This window comes from Pipistrellus hanaki (assembly GCF_964339955.1).
Source record: "Pipistrellus hanaki genome assembly, chromosome: 3".
Taxonomy (NCBI): Eukaryota; Metazoa; Chordata; class Mammalia; order Chiroptera; family Vespertilionidae; genus Pipistrellus; species Pipistrellus hanaki.
This window is the reverse complement of record NC_140505.1, coordinates 20295012-20313850: the sequence shown is the minus strand read 5'-3', so window position 1 is coordinate 20313850 and position 18839 is coordinate 20295012. Positions and strand designations below refer to the sequence as shown.

At 43.1% G+C, this 18839-nt stretch overlaps 2 protein-coding genes across 5 annotated transcripts in view; one reads left to right on the top strand and one right to left on the bottom strand.

Moving 5' to 3' along the window:
- Window positions 1-280: 280 nt before the first annotated feature.
- On the top strand, window positions 281-8728 carry STAR (steroidogenic acute regulatory protein). Its single transcript, XM_084879759.1, has 8 exons — window positions 281-549; window positions 1611-1724; window positions 1987-2114; window positions 3095-3253; window positions 3385-3569; window positions 4138-4231; window positions 4739-7147; window positions 7393-8728. The coding sequence occupies exons 1-7, from the start codon at window positions 486-488 to the stop codon at window positions 4850-4852; spliced, it is 858 nt and encodes a 285-aa protein (XP_084735885.1). The 5' UTR covers window positions 281-485; the 3' UTR covers window positions 4853-7147; window positions 7393-8728.
- Window positions 8119-18839, bottom strand: part of ASH2L (ASH2 like, histone lysine methyltransferase complex subunit) — a 28074-nt gene continuing 17353 nt past the window's right edge. For 2 of the 4 annotated variants that reach the window (XM_084879746.1, XM_084879747.1), the window contains 7 exons: window positions 18092-18309; window positions 15949-16116; window positions 15361-15554; window positions 14035-14127; window positions 10048-10146; window positions 8960-9019; window positions 8119-8857 (listed from right to left, as the gene is read on the bottom strand). In XM_084879746.1, the coding sequence (XP_084735872.1) occupies window positions 8750-8857; window positions 8960-9019; window positions 10048-10146; window positions 14035-14127; window positions 15361-15554; window positions 15949-16116; window positions 18092-18309 (940 nt within the window). In that variant the 3' untranslated portion in view covers window positions 8119-8749. The remainder of the gene's footprint in view (window positions 8858-8959; window positions 9020-10047; window positions 10147-14034; window positions 14128-15360; window positions 15555-15948; window positions 16117-18091; window positions 18310-18839) is intronic. The other 2 variants (XM_084879748.1, XM_084879749.1) reach the window with 1 other exon arrangement.

Here is an 18839-nt window from a genome sequence, read left to right as displayed (position 1 = left end):
CCTGCAGAGCAATCACCTGGGAATGCTTTTTACAGACAGCTTTCAAAGCCTCGATTCTAGACCCTTTAAGTTTGGAGTTTCTGAAGATGAGGGCTAGAAACCTGTTTCAAACAGTCCCCCACGTCGGATGGTGTCTGCATTCTTCTAGACCGCCTTTACCCCGGCTGCTTCCTCTCTCCCCTCCATCCGCTCCCCTCTGGCCCCGTTCCACCCCCTTCTCTCCCCACCAATGGCCAAAGCAGCCTGTGAAGCAATCCCTCTCCCCTTGACCCCTTCCTTTGAGCAGTGAGTGATGGCTTTCTTATCTCCTGCGATTAACCACAGCCTTCAGCGGGGAGCATTTAAGACGCAGAACACAGGGTCACAGCCACAGCTGCGGGACCCAGAGGCAGACCTTGACAGGCTCGACGGAAGGAGCCGCCTTTGAGAGCAGAGGCAACAGCAGCCGCCGCAGCTACATCACCGCTACCAGCCGCCAGGAGACAATGCTCCAGGCAACGTTTAAGCTCTGTGCTGGGAGTTCCTACAGACACGTGCGCAACATGAAGGGTGAGCTCCCTGGGGAGAGGGCGCCTGTGGTGGTGGCCGGGACTCTCAGGCACCGGCTTAGTGGGGAAAACACGGGGGTGGTGTGTGTGTGTGTGTGTGTGTGTGTGTGTGTGTGTGTGTGTGTGTAAGTCACTCAGGTTCCGATCCCAGCTGTGCCTCTTAGTGGGCGAGTCTTACCCCTTCTGGACCTCACTTTTCCCACGGGAAGAACTGGGCTGGAGATCAAGATGCCTTTGTCCCTGGTGGGTTCTGTAATGTCTGGTCCCCCCTCCAGGGCTCCAATCCTCCTGGGACTCTTCCTGACTTAGCCTCCCTCCAGGGTTGGTCCCAAGGGTAGCAGGAAGGACTAGCTACGGTGGTGGAGGCAGGACTAAGCCTCGACTCCAATGAGCCATGCTGGCAAGCCTAAGACACGGGCAGGGAAGAAGAGGTGGGTGGAGAGAAGGAAAAGAAAGGAGAGGAAGCCAAAACCGGTTTGGCTCAGTGGATAGAGTGTTGGCCTAAAAGGTCCCAGGTTCGATTCTGGTCAAGGGCATGTACCTTGGTTGCATGCACATCCCCAGTAGGGGGTGTGCAGGAGGCAGCTGATCGATGTTTCTAACTATCTATCCCTCTCCCTTCCTCTCTGTAAAAAAAAAAATCAATAAAATATATTTAAAAAAAAAAGGGGGGGGCAGTAAGACATCAGAAGAGCAAAAACCCAGCTGCTGGCAGCTACACAGACCCTCAGGGACTGGTGTTTTCAATTCTGCTGTGACAGGATTTTTCTGGTGTGAACAAAGCTTCTCTCTTTCAAGAGGGAAACTTCTCCTGCCTCCAGGTGGGACCAGGCAAGCCAGCACAGGTGGGAGGAAGTTTTCTGGGCCCTGGAGGCAGCCTGGTGCAGTGTAGGGAGCCCGAGAGTTCACCTGCCTCTATCTAGTTCAGGTCCCTGCTAGGAATCTGTAAGTTCCTGATCAAGTCACTTCCCTCTCCCAGCCAGTCTCCTCCTCTGCAGCAAGATGGAAGAGGTGGCAGGGGCATTCAGATGCCCAGGCAACAGTTTCCTTCCCTTCCCGCAGGGTTGAGGCACCAGGCTGTGCTGGCCATTGGCCAGGAGCTGAACCGGAGGGTCTTGGGGGGCCCGACCCCAAGCTGGTGGATTAATCAGGTCCGGAGGCGGAGTTCTCTGCTAGGTAAGTGCTGAGGCTTCTGGGCTCCTGCCAGTGGCACGCGGCCCCCTGGTGCAAACACTGTGCATGTGGCCCTTGTCCCTCCCTCCCCCTGATCCTCTCCCTGTCACCTGCGGCAGCGGTGTCCTGACCTGCAGGCTGAATCCTATGGCTTTGGTCTTGGCTCTTCAGAGGAAAGGGCAGGTCCAGAGATCAAAGGGAGGGAAGCTGGTGGGAGGCTAGGGGACCGGTAGGAAGCTTGGTCTTCCCTTGGCTGTGTGTCCAGGTTCCCGGCTGGAAGACACTCTCTACAGCGACCGGGAGCTGGCCTATATCCACCAAGGAGAGGAGGCCATGCAGAAGGCCCTGGGCATCCTCAGCAGCCAGGAGGGCTGGAAGAAGGAGAACCAGCAGGTGAGGGAGTGTGTGGAGGAACGCGCGCAGCTCCTTGCCCTGCCATTGTCATCCTCTAACCCTGCTCTTCAGAGTTCCTGCCTTGGGCAGTAGTCACTGGGCGACAAGTAGTTTTGAGAATTTCCCTTCCCCAAGAACATATCCTCAAGTATTCCCCCCACCTCAGACTGGCATTTGAGAAACATTGTTCCTATATTCTACCCTCCAAATACCCTTACACCTATTCAGCAGGGACCCTGGGCTAGCAGCTTGCAGAGTGACCTGGACTCCCCTGTGACTGGGCTGGACTGGAACACAGATGGCCCACACCTTCTGGGCTCTCTGCTCCTGAGCTCTGAACCTTCACTGGGAACCAATAATGAGCACATGTTAGAGGCCAGTGAATCTATTGAGATTTTGGTTTTATCTTCACTGGAAGCTTCCATGCTGCCCGTTGCCCAAAGTTTAGGTAAAAGCTTTCCTTCTCCAAGGTAACAGACTACTAGATTGGGAGTCAAGAAATCTGGGGTTTAGGCCCAGCAGTGCTCTTGGCTAAGGGTTTCCGGGCAAATCTCTGACCTTCTCTGGCTCTACATCTTTCTTGGATGAGGTATTGGACTAAAAAAAATCTTTAAAATCCCACCCACCATTTTTGTGTGTGTCATTGGTTGGTTGTAGACCAGATTTTTCCCTCACTCCCACGATCTTTGAGCTTCTGAAGTCAAGTAAGGTCCTGCCCATGCCCATCAATACTTGCCACCAAGAAAAAAAGGGCCCAGGGAGCAGTCACCTCTGATCAGCGGTCACCTCTGATCTTCAAGATGTACAAGGCTTGTGGCAGGAAAGATCACCTGCACAGTTTTACTCAAATAGTCCCAGGTCTCCTGATACTTAAGAAATCTCAGTCTCCTGCCTGCCTTGCCTAGAGTTATGTTCTCTGGCGTAGGAATACTAGTATTTCCCTCTAACTCTATCCTGGGGCTCCTCTCGCTCCCTGACAGGCCAATGGAGACAAAGTGCTGAGTAAAGTGGTCCCAGACGTGGGCAAGGTTTTCCGGCTGGAGGTGGTGGTAGACCAGCCCATGGAGAGGCTTTACGAAGAGCTTGTGGAACGCATGGAGGCAATGGGAGAGTGGAACCCCAATGTCAAGGAGATCAAGGTGAGGAGGGCCAGTTGTGAGTGACAAGGACCCAGGAGAGCCCAGCTGGAAAGGTGGCCAAAGCTGTGAGTGGTGCTGCCTTACCCCTGGCACTGGTTAAGCAGTGACTCTAGCTCCCTGTGGCCTGGCAGGTCCTGCAGAAGATTGGAAAAGACACGGTGATCACCCACGAGCTAGCTGCAGAATCGGCAGGAAACCTCGTGGGGCCCCGGGACTTCGTGAGTGTGCGCTGTGCCAAGCGCCGAGGCTCCACCTGCGTGCTGGCTGGCATGGCCACGCAGTTCGGGCAGATGCCTGAGCAGAAGGGTGTCATCAGGTGATACTGGCAGCAGGCTCAAACGCTCCCTTTCCTAACACAGACAGGCCTGGGGGCCCAACATGGCTCCAGAAACCCAACCCTTGGCCCCTACTCTCAGCTTCCTTTTACAAAGGAGGATTCTCATTTTCCATTGCAGGGATGATAAGATTAGCCCTACTTATACAGCCAGTTTATCCTGATTTCCCCCAAAAGTTTAAGGACCTTAGTAGTTTTCTAAAGAGGTTTAGCTGGTATGGTCATGTGTGGCTGTACTAGTGATTAAAATATAATCCGAACCACTTAGAACCCAGCTGCTCCCTGAGTTCCTCAGCCACCACCCTTAAACCCTTTCCCCAACCTCCCTCTTACCCAGCAACTAAAAGGGATGACAGGAAGTCTCCAGGTTCCAGCTCAGTTCTAATCAGCATTTGTTCTGATAAGCTGGGAACCATGCCTACTGTTAAATGCCATCCTTGGCAAAGGCCACTTCTCTGATGAGATTTGGAAAGACAAGGCTAGTAGAACTAACTCATCAGCAAGAGCGAACTGAACCAGCCTCCTAATTCAACTTCTCTTTAATTGCCAGAGCCGAGCATGGCCCCACTTGCATGGTGCTCCACCCTCTGGCTGGGAGTCCATCGAAGACCAAACTCACTTGGCTGCTCAGCATTGACCTCAAGGTGAGGGGCATGGGAGGAGGCACAGAGGGAAGGTGGTGAGAGAAAAAATAGGTACTTATCACTCTTACATGGGATAGGAAAAATCCTTCCATTTAGAGAGAATTACTGTTGAAGGGAGAAGAGATTTGAGTAATGGTTTGATATTTCACCATCTCTCAAAAGCCTGCAATGGCCCCCTCTTACCTTGCATATCAAATCTGAACTCTATAATTATTATTATTATTTTTTTTAAAGAAAACAGGCTCAGAAAGGGTGTTCACTAGCTCGGGGCCACACAGCTGGGAAGACAGGTCTTAATTTGTCTTGAGAACATGTCCTGTGCTTCTGACACTCTCATGACAGCAGGGCAGCAATGTGGTCCCTCCAGCCCTTGACCCGTCAATTACAAGGTTGCACCTATAAAGAGAGCTGGGAGACTAAGACCAGACTGTAATGTGATAGGATCCAGAAGTGTCAGAGTGGACCACCACCCACAAGATGGCCCAATTCTTTCATCTTTTAATCTAGGGATGGCTGCCAAAGACTATCATCAACCAAGTCCTATCTCAGACCCAGGTGGACTTTGCCAACCACCTGCGCAAGCACCTGGAGTCCAGCCCTGCTCCTGAGGCCAGGTGCTGAAGGCCAGCCAGTGGCTTGCCACGGTTCCCGCTGCATTGGCTTGTGTGCTCATCAGGAAAATCCCTCCCAGAAGCCTGCGAGTCTGCTTGAGATCATCTGGGGACTGTGGGTTGGGGTGACAGTGTATTTACATTATGATACTAGGACTCCGACTGGTCAAATTTTAGTACCAAGAAAATAGGGATGGGTCTCATATAGAGGACAAGCCTTCTAATTTCATTCACTGAATAGCTGTGAAATGAGGGTTAAGGGTCTTAAAATATCTGAAAAATTTTTCTCTGGCCCTAACATGTCTACCTAAAAACACCTTAAATTGCTACTAGCTGAGAGAGGGTTCAGAGGGTGCTAAATACAAGGACTAGGACCTCATGCTTTATGGGCTCAAGAGCTCCACTCCCTGCAGGCAGCGTGTGGAATATTAGGGCCTTACAAGAGGGGCTCCAGCAACTCTCTGCCCCTCCACCAAGCAGGCAGAGAGCTGCACCAAAGTGTGGGCAACTCCCCACAGCAGGTGCCTTCCAGAGACCTAGTTCAAGTTTTCTTGACCAAAAAAGCACCAAACTAATTATTAGGCTGGTTTCTCTACTTCTATGCGCACCAGTTAGAATAAAGAATCACAACTAATACAAAAAGTTCAGTCTGTACCTGTTTTAAAATTCTACTTAAGAAATCTATTTGAGTAAATGTTAACTTCATACTAAAGGAGTCCTAGATAAAAACCTTAAATTTAAATCCCTTAATCACTAAAAGGAAAAGCTACCGGGGACTTATATCATTCAATTATTTAGTGTCTGTTATTAAAGTCTTTCATAAAATTTTATTTCTAGGATAAGCACAATCCTAAATCTTAAGAGCACTAAAATTGGTACCTCATTAATGGGTATTGAAAGATGAAAATCATGACTGAGGATTATTTTTTTACTTAATTAAAAGGAAGGATAGTCTAACTTTGGTGGTGAACACACAATACAATATACAGATGACATATTATAGAACTGTACACCTGAAACCTGTATAAGTATTACTGAGATAACATTAAAAACAAATTTTATTATTTTCTCATTAGTGACTGTTTAGACCTAACCAAGCAACTGAATCTTAACTTCAATCTATTGTATCAGCTCTCAGCGTGGCTCAGGGATGCCAATTTCTCTGCTTTAGTAGGTCAATATTTTACTATTTCAAGAGATGGCTGGAAAAAGGGGTAATATGATAGCGAATTCCCCTTCTAAGATTCAGAGGACCTATGCTTTAAAAATATAAACTGGGATGGGGTTATTTTGTTAAAATGTATACAACTTGAAGCTTTCCCATTCTAGTGCTAATAGCACAAGCCTAGGATAAACCATTGATGATTTATACCATTTGGAAGTAGAATTCTATCTTATTTATTAAACAATTAGCAACAGCAGAAATTCTGATATTTATTGAGGTATTGAAAATTTACAATTAGAGATATTTATTATTATTTATTCTGATTGTTTCACTGTTTCTTGATCTATTTTTTGGCTCAGGTAAAATGACTGTTTATCTGTCCAGGAGCTTCAGTGAGAGGGGATAGTTGTAGAAGTATTTTCTAGAACAGAATTATCATCTACTCCCTAGTAAGAGAAAACAGTTGTTTGAAGATGTATAGAGTAATATATTCTCTGGTTTCAAAAGAGAACACAGCAATAGTAAAGAAATGGGCTTTCAACACACAACATGGTTTTGAGCTTGATTATAATTTGCCTTCTTTAAACTGCAACTGTGTTTTAACTTTGAATAAAGTAAGTTGTAATAATCTACTTACAGAAACCATTTAATACAAGACTATAAAGAGTATTCTTTGAGCCCTTCAAATGAACCTTATCAGAACACGTTTTGAACACGAAGTATAAACAGACAAAATCGTTATTCCTGCTATCTCCGATTTATAAAAGCTGAATGTACAAAAACTAATTTTATCATTTAAAAAGAGTAGGTTGTAATTATATTTCATAATTTGTATTTTACATAATTACATATGTGGTAATTATACAGTAAAGAATTTACTTCCAGCTTCCTCTAAATAACACAACACTCATCTTTTAAATATATTTTATTGATTTTTTACAGAGAGGAAGGGAGAGGGAGAGAGTTAGAAACGTCAATGAGAGAGAAACATCGACCAGCTGCCTCTTGCACACTCCCTACCGGGGATGTGCCCGCAACCAAGGTACACGCCCTTGACTGGAGTCGAACCTGGGACCTTTCAGTCCGCAGACCGATGCTCTACCGAGCCAAACCAGTTTCAGCACAACCCTCATCTTAAAAGTTCTTCAAACTTGCCGGGACCGGTTTGGCTCAATGGATGGAGCGTCGGCTTGGGGACTGAGGGGCCCCGGGTTCGATTCCAGTCAAGGGCATGTACCTTGGTTGCGGGCATATCCCTGGTGGGGGGTGTGCAGGAGGCAACTGATCGATGACTCTCTCTCATTGATGTTTCTAACTCTCTATCTCTCTCCCTTTCTCTCTGTACAAAAATCAATAAAATATATTAAAAAAAAAAAAAAAAAAAGTTCTTCAAACTGATGATCCAGAAACTTTGTAGCCATGTTTGCCCTTTAAGACCAGTGACAAGTGAACAGGTGGTTAAGGGTAACAGACTGAGACTCCAGTCTAAGATCATACTGATTCAGTGTTAGGTTTCCTGTTGAGATGTGGAATGGACCAAATTAATATATTTGTCTTCTAGTTAGGGAAAAAAATATCAGTCAAAACTACTGTGTTAGGATACCAACAGTCACTGGAAATTTGGGGAATTTATATTACTAGCTGGTGGTGAACCACTCTACCTATTAACATAGGTAGGAATTTACCAGTACATGCAGGAGAGTTTAGGGCCATCCTGAGAGGGCTGCACTGCCACTGATGTATAAAAAAGGGACCTTAAGGAAAGTCATTCTTACATTCTAGTTTTTCGTTTCTGAAAACTGCCCTTTAATCAGCTACACAAAGGAAGAGAAGCAAGGCAGGGAAACAAGCTGCACTTATTAATACACATGCTCAAGGAAAAGACCTGGAGGGAGACCACTAACCCTTTACCCTTCTTCACCCCTTGAGAGTCTTATTTTCCACAGGTTGAAAGGGGTGGGTGGTTGAGTTGGCTGGAGAGAAAGGAAGCAATAGGAGAGGGGTTGAGATATAAATCAAAAGCCTAGCTCTTTCCTCCACTGCTGGCCACCCTTCCTCAGACTGCCCTCATTTCCAACTCTGTCACCAAGAGGGAAGCAAAATGCCACACATGCGTGATCAGAATTTTTATTTGGAAAAAGTTTCTAATTATTAAAGCCGCAAGCGAGTTCCTTTCACAATTACAGTTCTAGAGGCATGGTAATTTCAGAGATCCCAGTGTTCAAAGTGTATTTCAAAATTAATAACAAAACCAAACCCACACCCAAATGAGAGCTCTTAGATCGGTTTGGGATGCACAGCCACTGATTCCAGCTGTCCTCTGAAACAGGCCCACCGTCCTTGCAAATCAGGTGGGAAGGAGTCAATGCCCACAGAGGGGAAAGAGTCTCTCAATAAGTTAGCTACTTGGACAACATTATCCACTCCCTAGAGAATACAATAAGATAACAAGCCCCAGTAGTGGGGAACGTGGTACAGCACCAGTTTCACAGGGAGCTTATGGGACCCGAGGGTCAGCAGTTGGCATATCGCACACAAAATGAAAGCAGTCACTAGAAGCAGGGAGAGCGCTGAAGGGCAGGGAGTCTCTCCCAGGCCTACTCAGCCTTTTACCTTGCTAACAGCAGAGGCTATGTTTTGCAGTATCTTCGGGATAACGTTTGTCACAGTTAAAAACAAAAAGAAAATCCCCCAATATCATTCCCCAGAGAGTCCATGTCTGCAAAGAAAGAGGGAGCCCGGTCAGGGTTCCCACGGAGGACTCCGCCTGCCATCCACCTCTGTTTCCACATGATATAAGACATCAGCCAGAGTGTGCTCTACCACAGCGCCCCAGCCCATGTCACTCATCTGTGGGAGGAATGAGAAACAGAAAGGAGGCGATTAGAATAACTACGGCAAGAAGTTACAAAGGTGCTGAGGATGCATGTGGACAGTTTTAATGTTACTCACAGGGCGGTAAGTGAGGTCCTTCGGAGGATATTTGAAGCACGGTCCAAAGTTAATGGAAACCTGGGATAAATTCAATTCAAGCAGACATGGCAAAACAAAGTAAGTATATAGTGAAAAACTTAATGGGACATTTTTCTCTTTGAAGGTAGCTGTGACATTCAGGGTATAACTGGAACAATTATATATATTAATATTGCTAAAATTGGTCAACACCTTAATGTCCATCAAAAATTAGGTAAGTAAAATAGACATGTTCATTTCTGTTTATAATATAAAGATTTTCTTATTTTAGTTCCATTGGAGCCTAATCGACAGGCTAAAAGTACATAGGAAACTTCCAGGCATTACCTTTCCAAATCACCTAAAAAAACAAAAAACAAAAAAACTAACAGGCTCTAATGATAGTCCCCTCCCTCTGTGGGGTGATCATGGGGTGATGGCGGGCCCCCCTGACCAATTACATCACACCCACCTTAGCGGTAGCAGTCAGTACTGGGTCGCTGCAGTGCCTGTGACCCAAGAGGGACTGAGAGGTCAGCAGTTCAGCACGCTGGCCAGTCCCCACCCACCGGAGCCAGCTGCACGTGCAGCCTGGCGTTCGGTCATCTGCTTGGTTGTTTTGGAAGTTATGAACCCTGGCTCTTTATATATTAGGATTACAGCTTTTATTGGCTCAATGGCCAACCAGATGACTGGACACTTAACATATTATGTCTTTATTATACAGGATTTTTAAATCAATATAGCAACAGTTACAAACTAACGATGTTAGGCTATCATGACATATATAACACCAAACTGATTTATGCACATAAATAGCAAATAGTTTATAGCCATGACACTAAACAATAACATTACCACACAGTACATTCAAAGGACAAATATGGGGCACACTAATTGCATGATCTAAGCAAATGCTTCGTAAAACACCCAACTATTTTTGGAACAAACAGTGACAGTCAAAAAACATTCCCATCTTCCTTAGGCAATTCAAATTTCTTTCTAGAACTCAGTCAGTGGCTCTTTGACCACTGTCATTTACCTATTTCTCTCAAGTTCTGTCCACATGATGGACAGATGGTACATACCGTGCAGCTCTTGTACAATGAGATGGCCGGAAAGTAAACCCCCTCAAAAATATCTTTGTAAGCCACACCTTGATTGACACCATTTTTATAAAATATTATCTGGGGGGGAAAAAAAAGCATGCTTTTACTTTTGAATTTAAAAACAAAACACACACACTAAAAAAGAATTCACTTGGAGCACCCTTTAGAAGTGCTGTGCCACCATACTGGGATAACGTATTCCAAGAATAGTATATAGCTTGTGTAATAACATCATATTATCAGTTCCTCACCTATTTACAAGCACTATTCTAGTTGGTGTTCACATTTGCTTTCTGCATTCCTATACCACTCTACCGGTCATACTATTATTTATTACTAAAGGCCCCGTGCACAAAATTTGTGCACAGACGGGGCTGGGGGAGAGGGGTGTGTGTGTGTGTGTCCCTCAGCCCAGCCTGCACCCTCTCCAATCTGAGACATCCTTCTCACAATTCAGAACTGCTGGCTCCCAACCACTTGCCTGCCTGATCATTAGAGTCTAACCACTGATTGATCCCTAACTGCTCCCCTGCCAGTCTGTTTGTCCCTAATTGCCTTCCCCTGCCAGCCTGGTCATCCCCAACTGCCCTCCCCTGCTGGCCCAGTCACTCCCAAATGTCCTCCCTTACCAGCCAGGTCCTTCCCAACTGCCCTCTCCTGCTAGCCTGATTACCCACAACTGCCCTCCCCTGCTGGATCACCTTGTCTGTTGGAATGACAGTCAATTTGCATATTACTCTTTTATTAGATAGAAGACTGTATACTTTGTTTTTTTATTGGACCACCTGATCACCCCTAATGGTTTCTGCCTGTCTGATCACCCCTAACTGCCCCCTCCCCCTGCTGGCCTGGTTGTCTCTCACTGCCCCCCCTTCTGGCCTGGTCACCCCCAATGGCCCCTCTTTCCCCCCCCCCCCCCCCGCCTGGTTGCCCCTCACTGATCCATCCCCACCTCTGCCTGCCTGGTCGTCCCTCACTGCCCCACCTGCCAGCCTGGTTGCCCCACACAGCCTTCTGTTTGGTCACTGCGTGAGGGCATCTCGGCCAATTTGCATATTCCTCTATTATTAACATAAACATATATGTGTATACTAGAGGCCCGGTACACGAATTCATACATGAGTGGGGTCTGACTGGCCTGCCCCAGTTGGGGCCTATCAGGCAGGGCCACCTGAGGGAAGGGTTGCAGGAGGTTGGCTGGCCAGCCCCACCCCCTGGTTGAACTTCTAGCTGAGGGGACAATTTACATATTAGCCTTTTATTTTATATATATATATATATATATATATTTTAGGTCTAGTAATAATTAATGTCGTTTTATAATACTTTTTAAAATAGAATTTATTTAAACAATACAACAAAATTTAATCAACAATATAGTTGCCGTTGTTTTCTACTACTTGTGCCCAACGCTCAGGAAGCATTTTAATCCCTCTGTTGTAAAATTCTTGTGATTTTGATGCAAAAAATTCGGTCAATGCATTTTTGAGGCATTCTTCATTATTAAATTTTTTTCCAAGAAGAAAGTTTTGCAAAGAACGAAACAAATGGTAATCGGAAGGGGCAATATCAGGAGAATATGCAGGTTGAGGGAGAACTTCCCATTCCAACTGGCGCAGTTTTTCAGCAGTGATTCTTGCAGTATGAGGTCGTGCGTTATCGTGGTGAAGAATTACGCCCTTCCAATTAATCAGCGCAGGTTCTTTTTCTCTTAAAGCTTGGGCTAACCTTTCCAATTGGGCACTATACACTGCACTTGTAATGGTTTGGTTAGATGGTAAAAGTTCATAATGAAGAATTCCTTTAAAATTCCACCAAACACACAACATCACTTTTTTCGCATGCAAGTCAGGTTTTGGCGTGGGCTGCGGAGCCTCATTTTTGTCCAACCATTGAGGCCCCCTTTTCAAATTAACATACAGCACCCATTCTTCATCTCCGGTAACAATTTGCTCTAAAAACAGCAAACGGTTTTGACGAGAGAGGAGCGAACTGCAAATTGTGACTCTTTGATTATGGTTGTTGTCGGTCAACTCATGAGGAACCCATTTTCCAAACTTTTGGACTTTGCCAAGTGCACGCAATTGATTGGAAATTGTTTTTTGTGAACAATTTAAAGTTGTCGCAAGCTCTTGTTGGGTAATTTGAGGATTTTGCACCAAAAGAGCTTGAAGAGCTTCTTGATCAAAATTGGACACACGGCCTCGACCACTCTTGTCATCTAACGAAAAATTTCCCTCGCAAAATTTCTCAAACCAACGCTGGCATTTTCTGGCGCTAACTGCATCTTGACCAAGAGCACTACAGATGTTTTTTGCAGCCTCAGTTGCTTTTCTTCCTAATTGGAACTCGTAAAGCATGCAGTGCCGAATATGCTCTTCATCCGCCATCTTCTTAGCCCTAGTTTTGCAACAAAAACCAAACCAAACACAAACTTTTTCAAGCAAAACTTGTTAATTGCACTTCACACGTTCTGTAGATACCACGTGTTTGAAGGTTATGTCAATACAAGTCAACGTCAAGCAAGATTTTAAACGAGTGTTGAAAAACGACATTAATTATTACTAGACCCGAGAGAGTAATAAATTACATATATATATGTATGTAATTCTCCCCCCACCTCCTGAAAAGGTTCTTTTTGCCCTTGCCAGTGCAGTGTGGCTCAGTTGGGTGGGCATCATCACATGCAGTGAAAGGTTGCCAGTTTGATTCCCAGTCAGGGCACACGCCTGGGTTTCGGGCTCAATCCCTGATAGGGGACGTGCAGGAGGCAGCCAATCAATGCTGCACTCTCACATCAAGGTCTCCCTGTCTCTCTCTAAAAATCAATATATTATTTTTAAAAATTCAACTTTTAAAATTAAATAAATAAAAAGGTTCCTTTTTCTGAAGTAACTTTCTATCTCTTCTTCCCAGAAAGAGAAATCTTCTCTCTGGCTGTACAATAATTCCTCACCTAAGATCATTGATAGGTTCTTGGAACTGTGGCAGCATACATTTTGAAACCAATTTGCCACTGGCTAATTTATATAACTGAGTGAAGTTTCTACTGCACTTCATCAGTGTAATGAAATGATGTTATTCGAGGACTTGCTGTATTTTCTGGCTGTATCATCCTTAGATCTATTAACTGCTCCCCTTTATTCCTTTTTCTTTCTTTCTTTTTTTTTTTTTACATGTCAGTAGTGGAACGATCCACTCTTTTTACTTGCAAAGGGTGAACAGAAAGCTACTATATTTCTCTAGGACACTTACAAACAGTTTTCCTCACCGTAAGAAGAAACTGAATAAAAGTAAATGTCCATCCTTTATTCCTTTTTCAACTAGAACCCTAGTTTTGTTTTAATTTCTCCTATATTAGTTTCCATTATTGATTCAGGTGCATCCACAGCATTTTTATAGAAAAATGTTTCCAGCTCAGAACTTCCTTCCTTCCCTTCCCCTTTTATTTTTGACCCTGGTGGCTGGTCCAGATTTGTCAGCCCTTCTTTAACTGTGCTATGACCTTGCGTAGACATGTCCCCAGCAACCCTGGGACAGGGGTAGGGAAAGTTCTAGAGGACACTGAATGAGCCATTCCAGCTCTGGCTGCCTCCACTCACACAGGTCAGTGCTCTCCTTTCCTCTCCTCTTCCAGTGTTCCTGCCTCTATACTTGGCTGTACTTCTTCTGATAAAGAATAACCATCTCTGACTTGCTTCCTCGACCATTTGTAAATACCCTGGTTAGACCACTGTTTTTACCTCTTTTTTAGTGTTCCTGAAAGAACCATGGTTATCCCTCTAATAGCAACAGCATGGTATCACAGAAAGAGGCACAAACACAGTAGGCAGAGTGTGAGCTCACTCTGTTAGCAGAAAAATCTCTTCATTCCCCTTTGGGCCTCTTTTTCCTCACTTATAATTAGGGGGTTGGTCCCAATCTTCAAGGTCTCCTAGTTCTGACATTTTTGTGACCATGACTCACCTCACTATGGGGAGTCTGCTTTAAGCTCTTCTCTGCTTTATCCACAAAGTCTTTTTCCTCAAAATACAAATAACTCTTGAACTTTATCAAGGCCTTGAAAAGAGGAAAAAGGAAAAAAAGGCTCATTGAAGCATCAGCAACATCACACAAATAGCACTGAGTCATGCGCTCTGCAACAGAAATTAAAAATCTTTGCAGAGTTAGCTTTGCTAGATTTTGAACTATGTGCTTCTTAAAAGTACCAGGTCTCAACATTTTCAAAAAGACCTTTACTAATAAATTTTGAGGAAACACATACATTTAAATACATATATACTCTCACCACAACAGTGGAGCAACTAAAATTCTCACATATGGTTGGTAAAAATGGAGAGTTGGGCAATTTTTCATAAAAATAAATATAAAACTACCCTACAATCCAGTAATTCCAAAAATAAATGGAAATATGTCTACAAAGAGATTTGTTCAAGAATGTGTACAGCCCCAAACTTAAAAGAGCTCAAGTGTCCATCAACAGAAAAATGAATGTGTTATATGTTAATTATTTTTCAACAGAGTTGGAAAATATAGAAAACGGATAAACACATTGTGGCATATTCATACAATGGAGATCTACTCTGTAGTAAAGAGCAAGCCCACAACATAACATGAATGAATCTCAAAGGCAGTATATCAAATGACAAAATCCAGATGCAAAACAACATGCTGCATGATTCCATTTCTATAAGATCAAGAACAAGCAAAGCCTACAGAAATATGATGGGGGAAAATTCCTTAAAATTACCCCGAGAGGTAGATGCCTTTATGGGGTGTAGGTGGGACTGGGGAACAACTGGGAAAGGGTATGAGGGACCTTTCCGCCGTGATGACAGTCTATGTTTCAACAGGGGTTTGGGTCAAACTTAAAACTCAGTGAGTGAAAATCTGTACATTTCATTTTATATAAATTGTATATCAAAAGAAAAAAACTAAACAAAGGTTGAACTCTAGCTAATGATGTACACCTTGAAGTACTTGGTGGGGAGTGAATATCTGCAATATTCTTTTGAAGTGTATTAAAGAGGGATAGAGGGATGGATGGATGGATGGATGGACGGACGGACGGACAGACGGGTGGGTGGAGAATAAATGCATAACATGTTAATAGAATTTAGGTGATGGGTATTCAAACACTGACTTTTAAATTCTTTCAACTTTGTTTCGACTGAAAATTTTTTAATGAAATGTTGGGGGAAATATGAATGGTGGGTCAACATCACAGGAGGCCACAGGCTACAGCTGCAGGTACTGGTCGGCAAACCCAGGAATATTTCAGGACAAACTTACCTTATCTTTATAAGTATCAGGTAGTGACTTGGCTGTCTCTGTGTCTTCAGGAAGATTGATATAGAATCCTAGAACGTCTCCCTGTCCATAGCCAGAAGAGTAGTGTTTGCCAATGGACTGGTGGAACTTGGTTCCCTTTTTGCTCCGCCAAGAATAGCTAAATTTATCATAACCTAAAGGAGCTTGAAGGTTACCTATCCCCAAAAAAAGATATACAGGAAGTCAGAAGACTGAACCCAACTTATGTTTTGCCAAAGAAAAAAAAAAAAGTTACTTTTTTTGGTAGGGAGGAGGAAGAGTCATCAAAGGCCCCATCCCCAGTTCCCGCCCCTGCTGCAGCTTTGTCTGGAAGGAAGGACGTCCGATCTAATTAGCATATTACCTTTTTATTATTATAGATTATTATTATAGATTATTTCTCACAAGCAAAGAATTATAAAAATATTCCAAGAATTGCAACTGCCTAAATCCTTTGGAACTCAATTATATGTCCATAAATTAATAGGCTCCAAAGTAGTAAAACTTATTAGCCAAATAGTCTTCTAACCCTCTACCTGCTTCACAGTCTATACTATAACCACAGCTTACCTAATGGCTGAGACCAGCCCAGTCTAGCAGCAGTGTCTGGTGGCATCTCATCCACCGTAATTTCAAAGTACCAGGCCCCTTTCCGGACCCCATGAGAAGCCCGCACCATAGAGTAGCCCTTCTCTCCAACCACAGTCAGCCGGTCATCAGAGATCTTTAACTGGGGAGCTGCAGAGATGGAGAAAAAACAAAGGCCTGCAACTTATCTGAGACACTGGGAGACAACTGTCACAAAACATGAGTCTCTTGTACCCCAATGAAAGATCAGAAAATCAGGTCAGGAATCAGAAATATTAGTTCAGGAGTTTAAAAATCTCAAGACAAAGATGAGACAAGAGGAAGAAAGTTGTTAGGTATGTTGAAGAGGACAAATTAATTATACTACCTTTCCCTGAAATATAACAAACGAATTGTAATGTGTTTAAATCCTGATTTAAATAAACCATCCTTTAAGACTTAACCTTTTAGCCGAAACCGGTTTGGCTCAGTGGTAGAGCGTCGGTCTGCAGACTGAAGGGTCCCAGGTTCGATTCCGGTCAAGGGCATGTACATTGGTTGCGGGCACATCCCCTATAGGGGGTATGCAAGAGGCAGCTGGTCGATGTTTCTCTCTCATTGACATTTTTAGCTCTCTATCTCTCTCCCTTCCTCTCTGTAAAATATCAATAAAATATATTTAAAAAAAAAAAAACTTAACCTTTTACTTTGAAATAATTTCAGATTTTCAAAAATAGTACATTCATTCAGCTTCCCTAAATGTTAACACCATCTATAACCATAATATAATGATAAAAACCAGAGAATTAACATTATACAATACTAATAATTAATCAACATATCTCCTTCAAAATAAGCCAATTACCAACACAATATCCTTTTCCTGGTCCTGGATCTAATCCAAGATCACACAATTCATTTAGTTGTCATGTTTCAATCTGGGACATTTCCTCAAGCCTTTCATGACAGTGACATTTTGAAGAGTACTGGTCACTTTAGCTTGTAGAATATCCCTCAATAAAAAAATTTTTAAAATAAATAAGTTCACTCTCACATTCCAAATGATAATGCTATTTGAAGCAACAAAAGAAAGTACACCCCACAGATTAAAATAAGTATCTATGAGCCCATACTGATCTAATCAAGTAAATAATTGGAGAAAGGAAAAAATAAAAAATCATTAGGCAAACACCACATTAATAATCGCTGCAGACAAGATCCACTGGTTGGTTACGATACTAAAATTATTACATAAAACTTTACAGAGAAACAAGTTATTTGTATAGCCTCAAAGTATCATTCCCAAAGTTATTTACTAAGTATAAAGGGAAAGACAGTAGAGAAAGCCAGCAGAACCACCTTAACCAAATGATCATGGTCAACATAAGGCATTAGGAGACATATTGACATCATGAACTCCATGAGTGATGCAATAAGGACTTGTTTCTGTAGTGTTTTTAAAAAACAACAACAACAAAAAAACCCCACACAAACAAACAAAAATACACCCCATAACCTCAGTCTAATTATGAGAAAAAGACAGAACCTCACTGAGAAATACTGGATAAAATAACCGATGAATACAGTTAAAAGTGTTATGTCATGAAAAACAGGCTACTACTGAGGAACTGTTGAAGATTGCAAGAGACTAAGGAGAAATAACAATGCAATGTGAGATCTTAGAAAAGAGGCATTATTGAAATTTAAGTAAAGTGTTTAGTCTCGTTAATAGCTTTTACCAATGTCAATTTCATGGTTTTGATCATTGTACTATGGTTGGGTAAGACGTTATCACTAAGGGGAAGCTCAATGAGAAATATATGGAAACTACAGTTTTTGCAATTTTACTCCAAGTCTAAAATTAGTTCAAAATAGAAAGTTTTCACAAACTATATATATGTGTATATGTGTGTACATGTGTGTGTGTGTGTGTGTGTGTGTGTGTGTGTGTATAGTGTTTATATAATGGCTAGAGCTTGTAAGAGACAAAAAAGGAAATTACTTCTTACATATTCGGCTGAGTCCAGAGATGGGTATGGAGGAGCGGCTATAGACTGACATGTATACCTAATTCTAGATTGGACAAAGCTGACGACAACGGGTAGGGTAACACTGGGCCCAACATGAACATTAACAGTTTACATACCTCGATCGTGTAAGGCTAACAAAACCCGTTCATATAAGCAGGCTCTGTAGAGATCTCCAGGAATAGGTTTTCCTGCCCAGCAGTCAAGTTCAAGCTTCTCAGGGTCAGGGGCGTGGGGATCAGGTTCCGCTAGAATATACCGATAGCCATCTTTGTTAAACGGGTGTTCCAAGGGGTAGCCATGAGGGGGAAGGCGCTGAGCAGAAAATAAAGGGTCACTGTAGAAAAGAAAAAATAAAATCAAGAAACTAAAGCCCACTAGCTCAAATGCCTTCAATTCTGTAAAAAAGACCTCTAACTTATATTTCAACTAGAACACAAGCAACTTCACCAATGCTTTTCATTACTCAAATACACCATCCTGCCCTCTGCAGGCAAAACAGAGAAATGAAAAGGATTTGCTTTATTTAGCAAAACCGTTTTGATCACTTGTCTGTAGGAGTTATCTGAATCTCTGATACTGAGCTAGTACATCATAGGGAAGAAAGGGAAAAGAAGAATGAAGGAAATTTTCCTTAGTTTATTATTATAAACTAATGAATAGAAACTCAGTAATATGAGCACTTACTATCTGTTATCTAAATGAGAACTGACCTGGATTTCATAACCTCAGTACTGAAAAAAGTGAAGGAAAGAGGCAAAAAGCTTAACACATTGTGCACCCGTAGTTTTATTACTAGCTTTACCCAGTGGCCAGATAAGTTTCTATTAAATGAGTACAAAAAAAGTTTTACAAAGTATCATACTT

Bases quoted from the DNA above. Each gene is read 5' to 3' on its own strand.
- STAR (XM_084879759.1), top strand. From the start codon at position 486: ATGCTCCAGGCAACGTTTAAGCTCTGTGCTGGGAGTTCCTACAGACAC. The intron at 550-1,610 runs GTGAGCTCCCTG...CCCTTCCCGCAG, and splicing joins ACACGTGCGCAACATGAAGG to GGTTGAGGCACCAGGCTGTG. The intron at 1,725-1,986 runs GTAAGTGCTGAG...CTGTGTGTCCAG, and splicing joins GAGGCGGAGTTCTCTGCTAG to GTTCCCGGCTGGAAGACACT.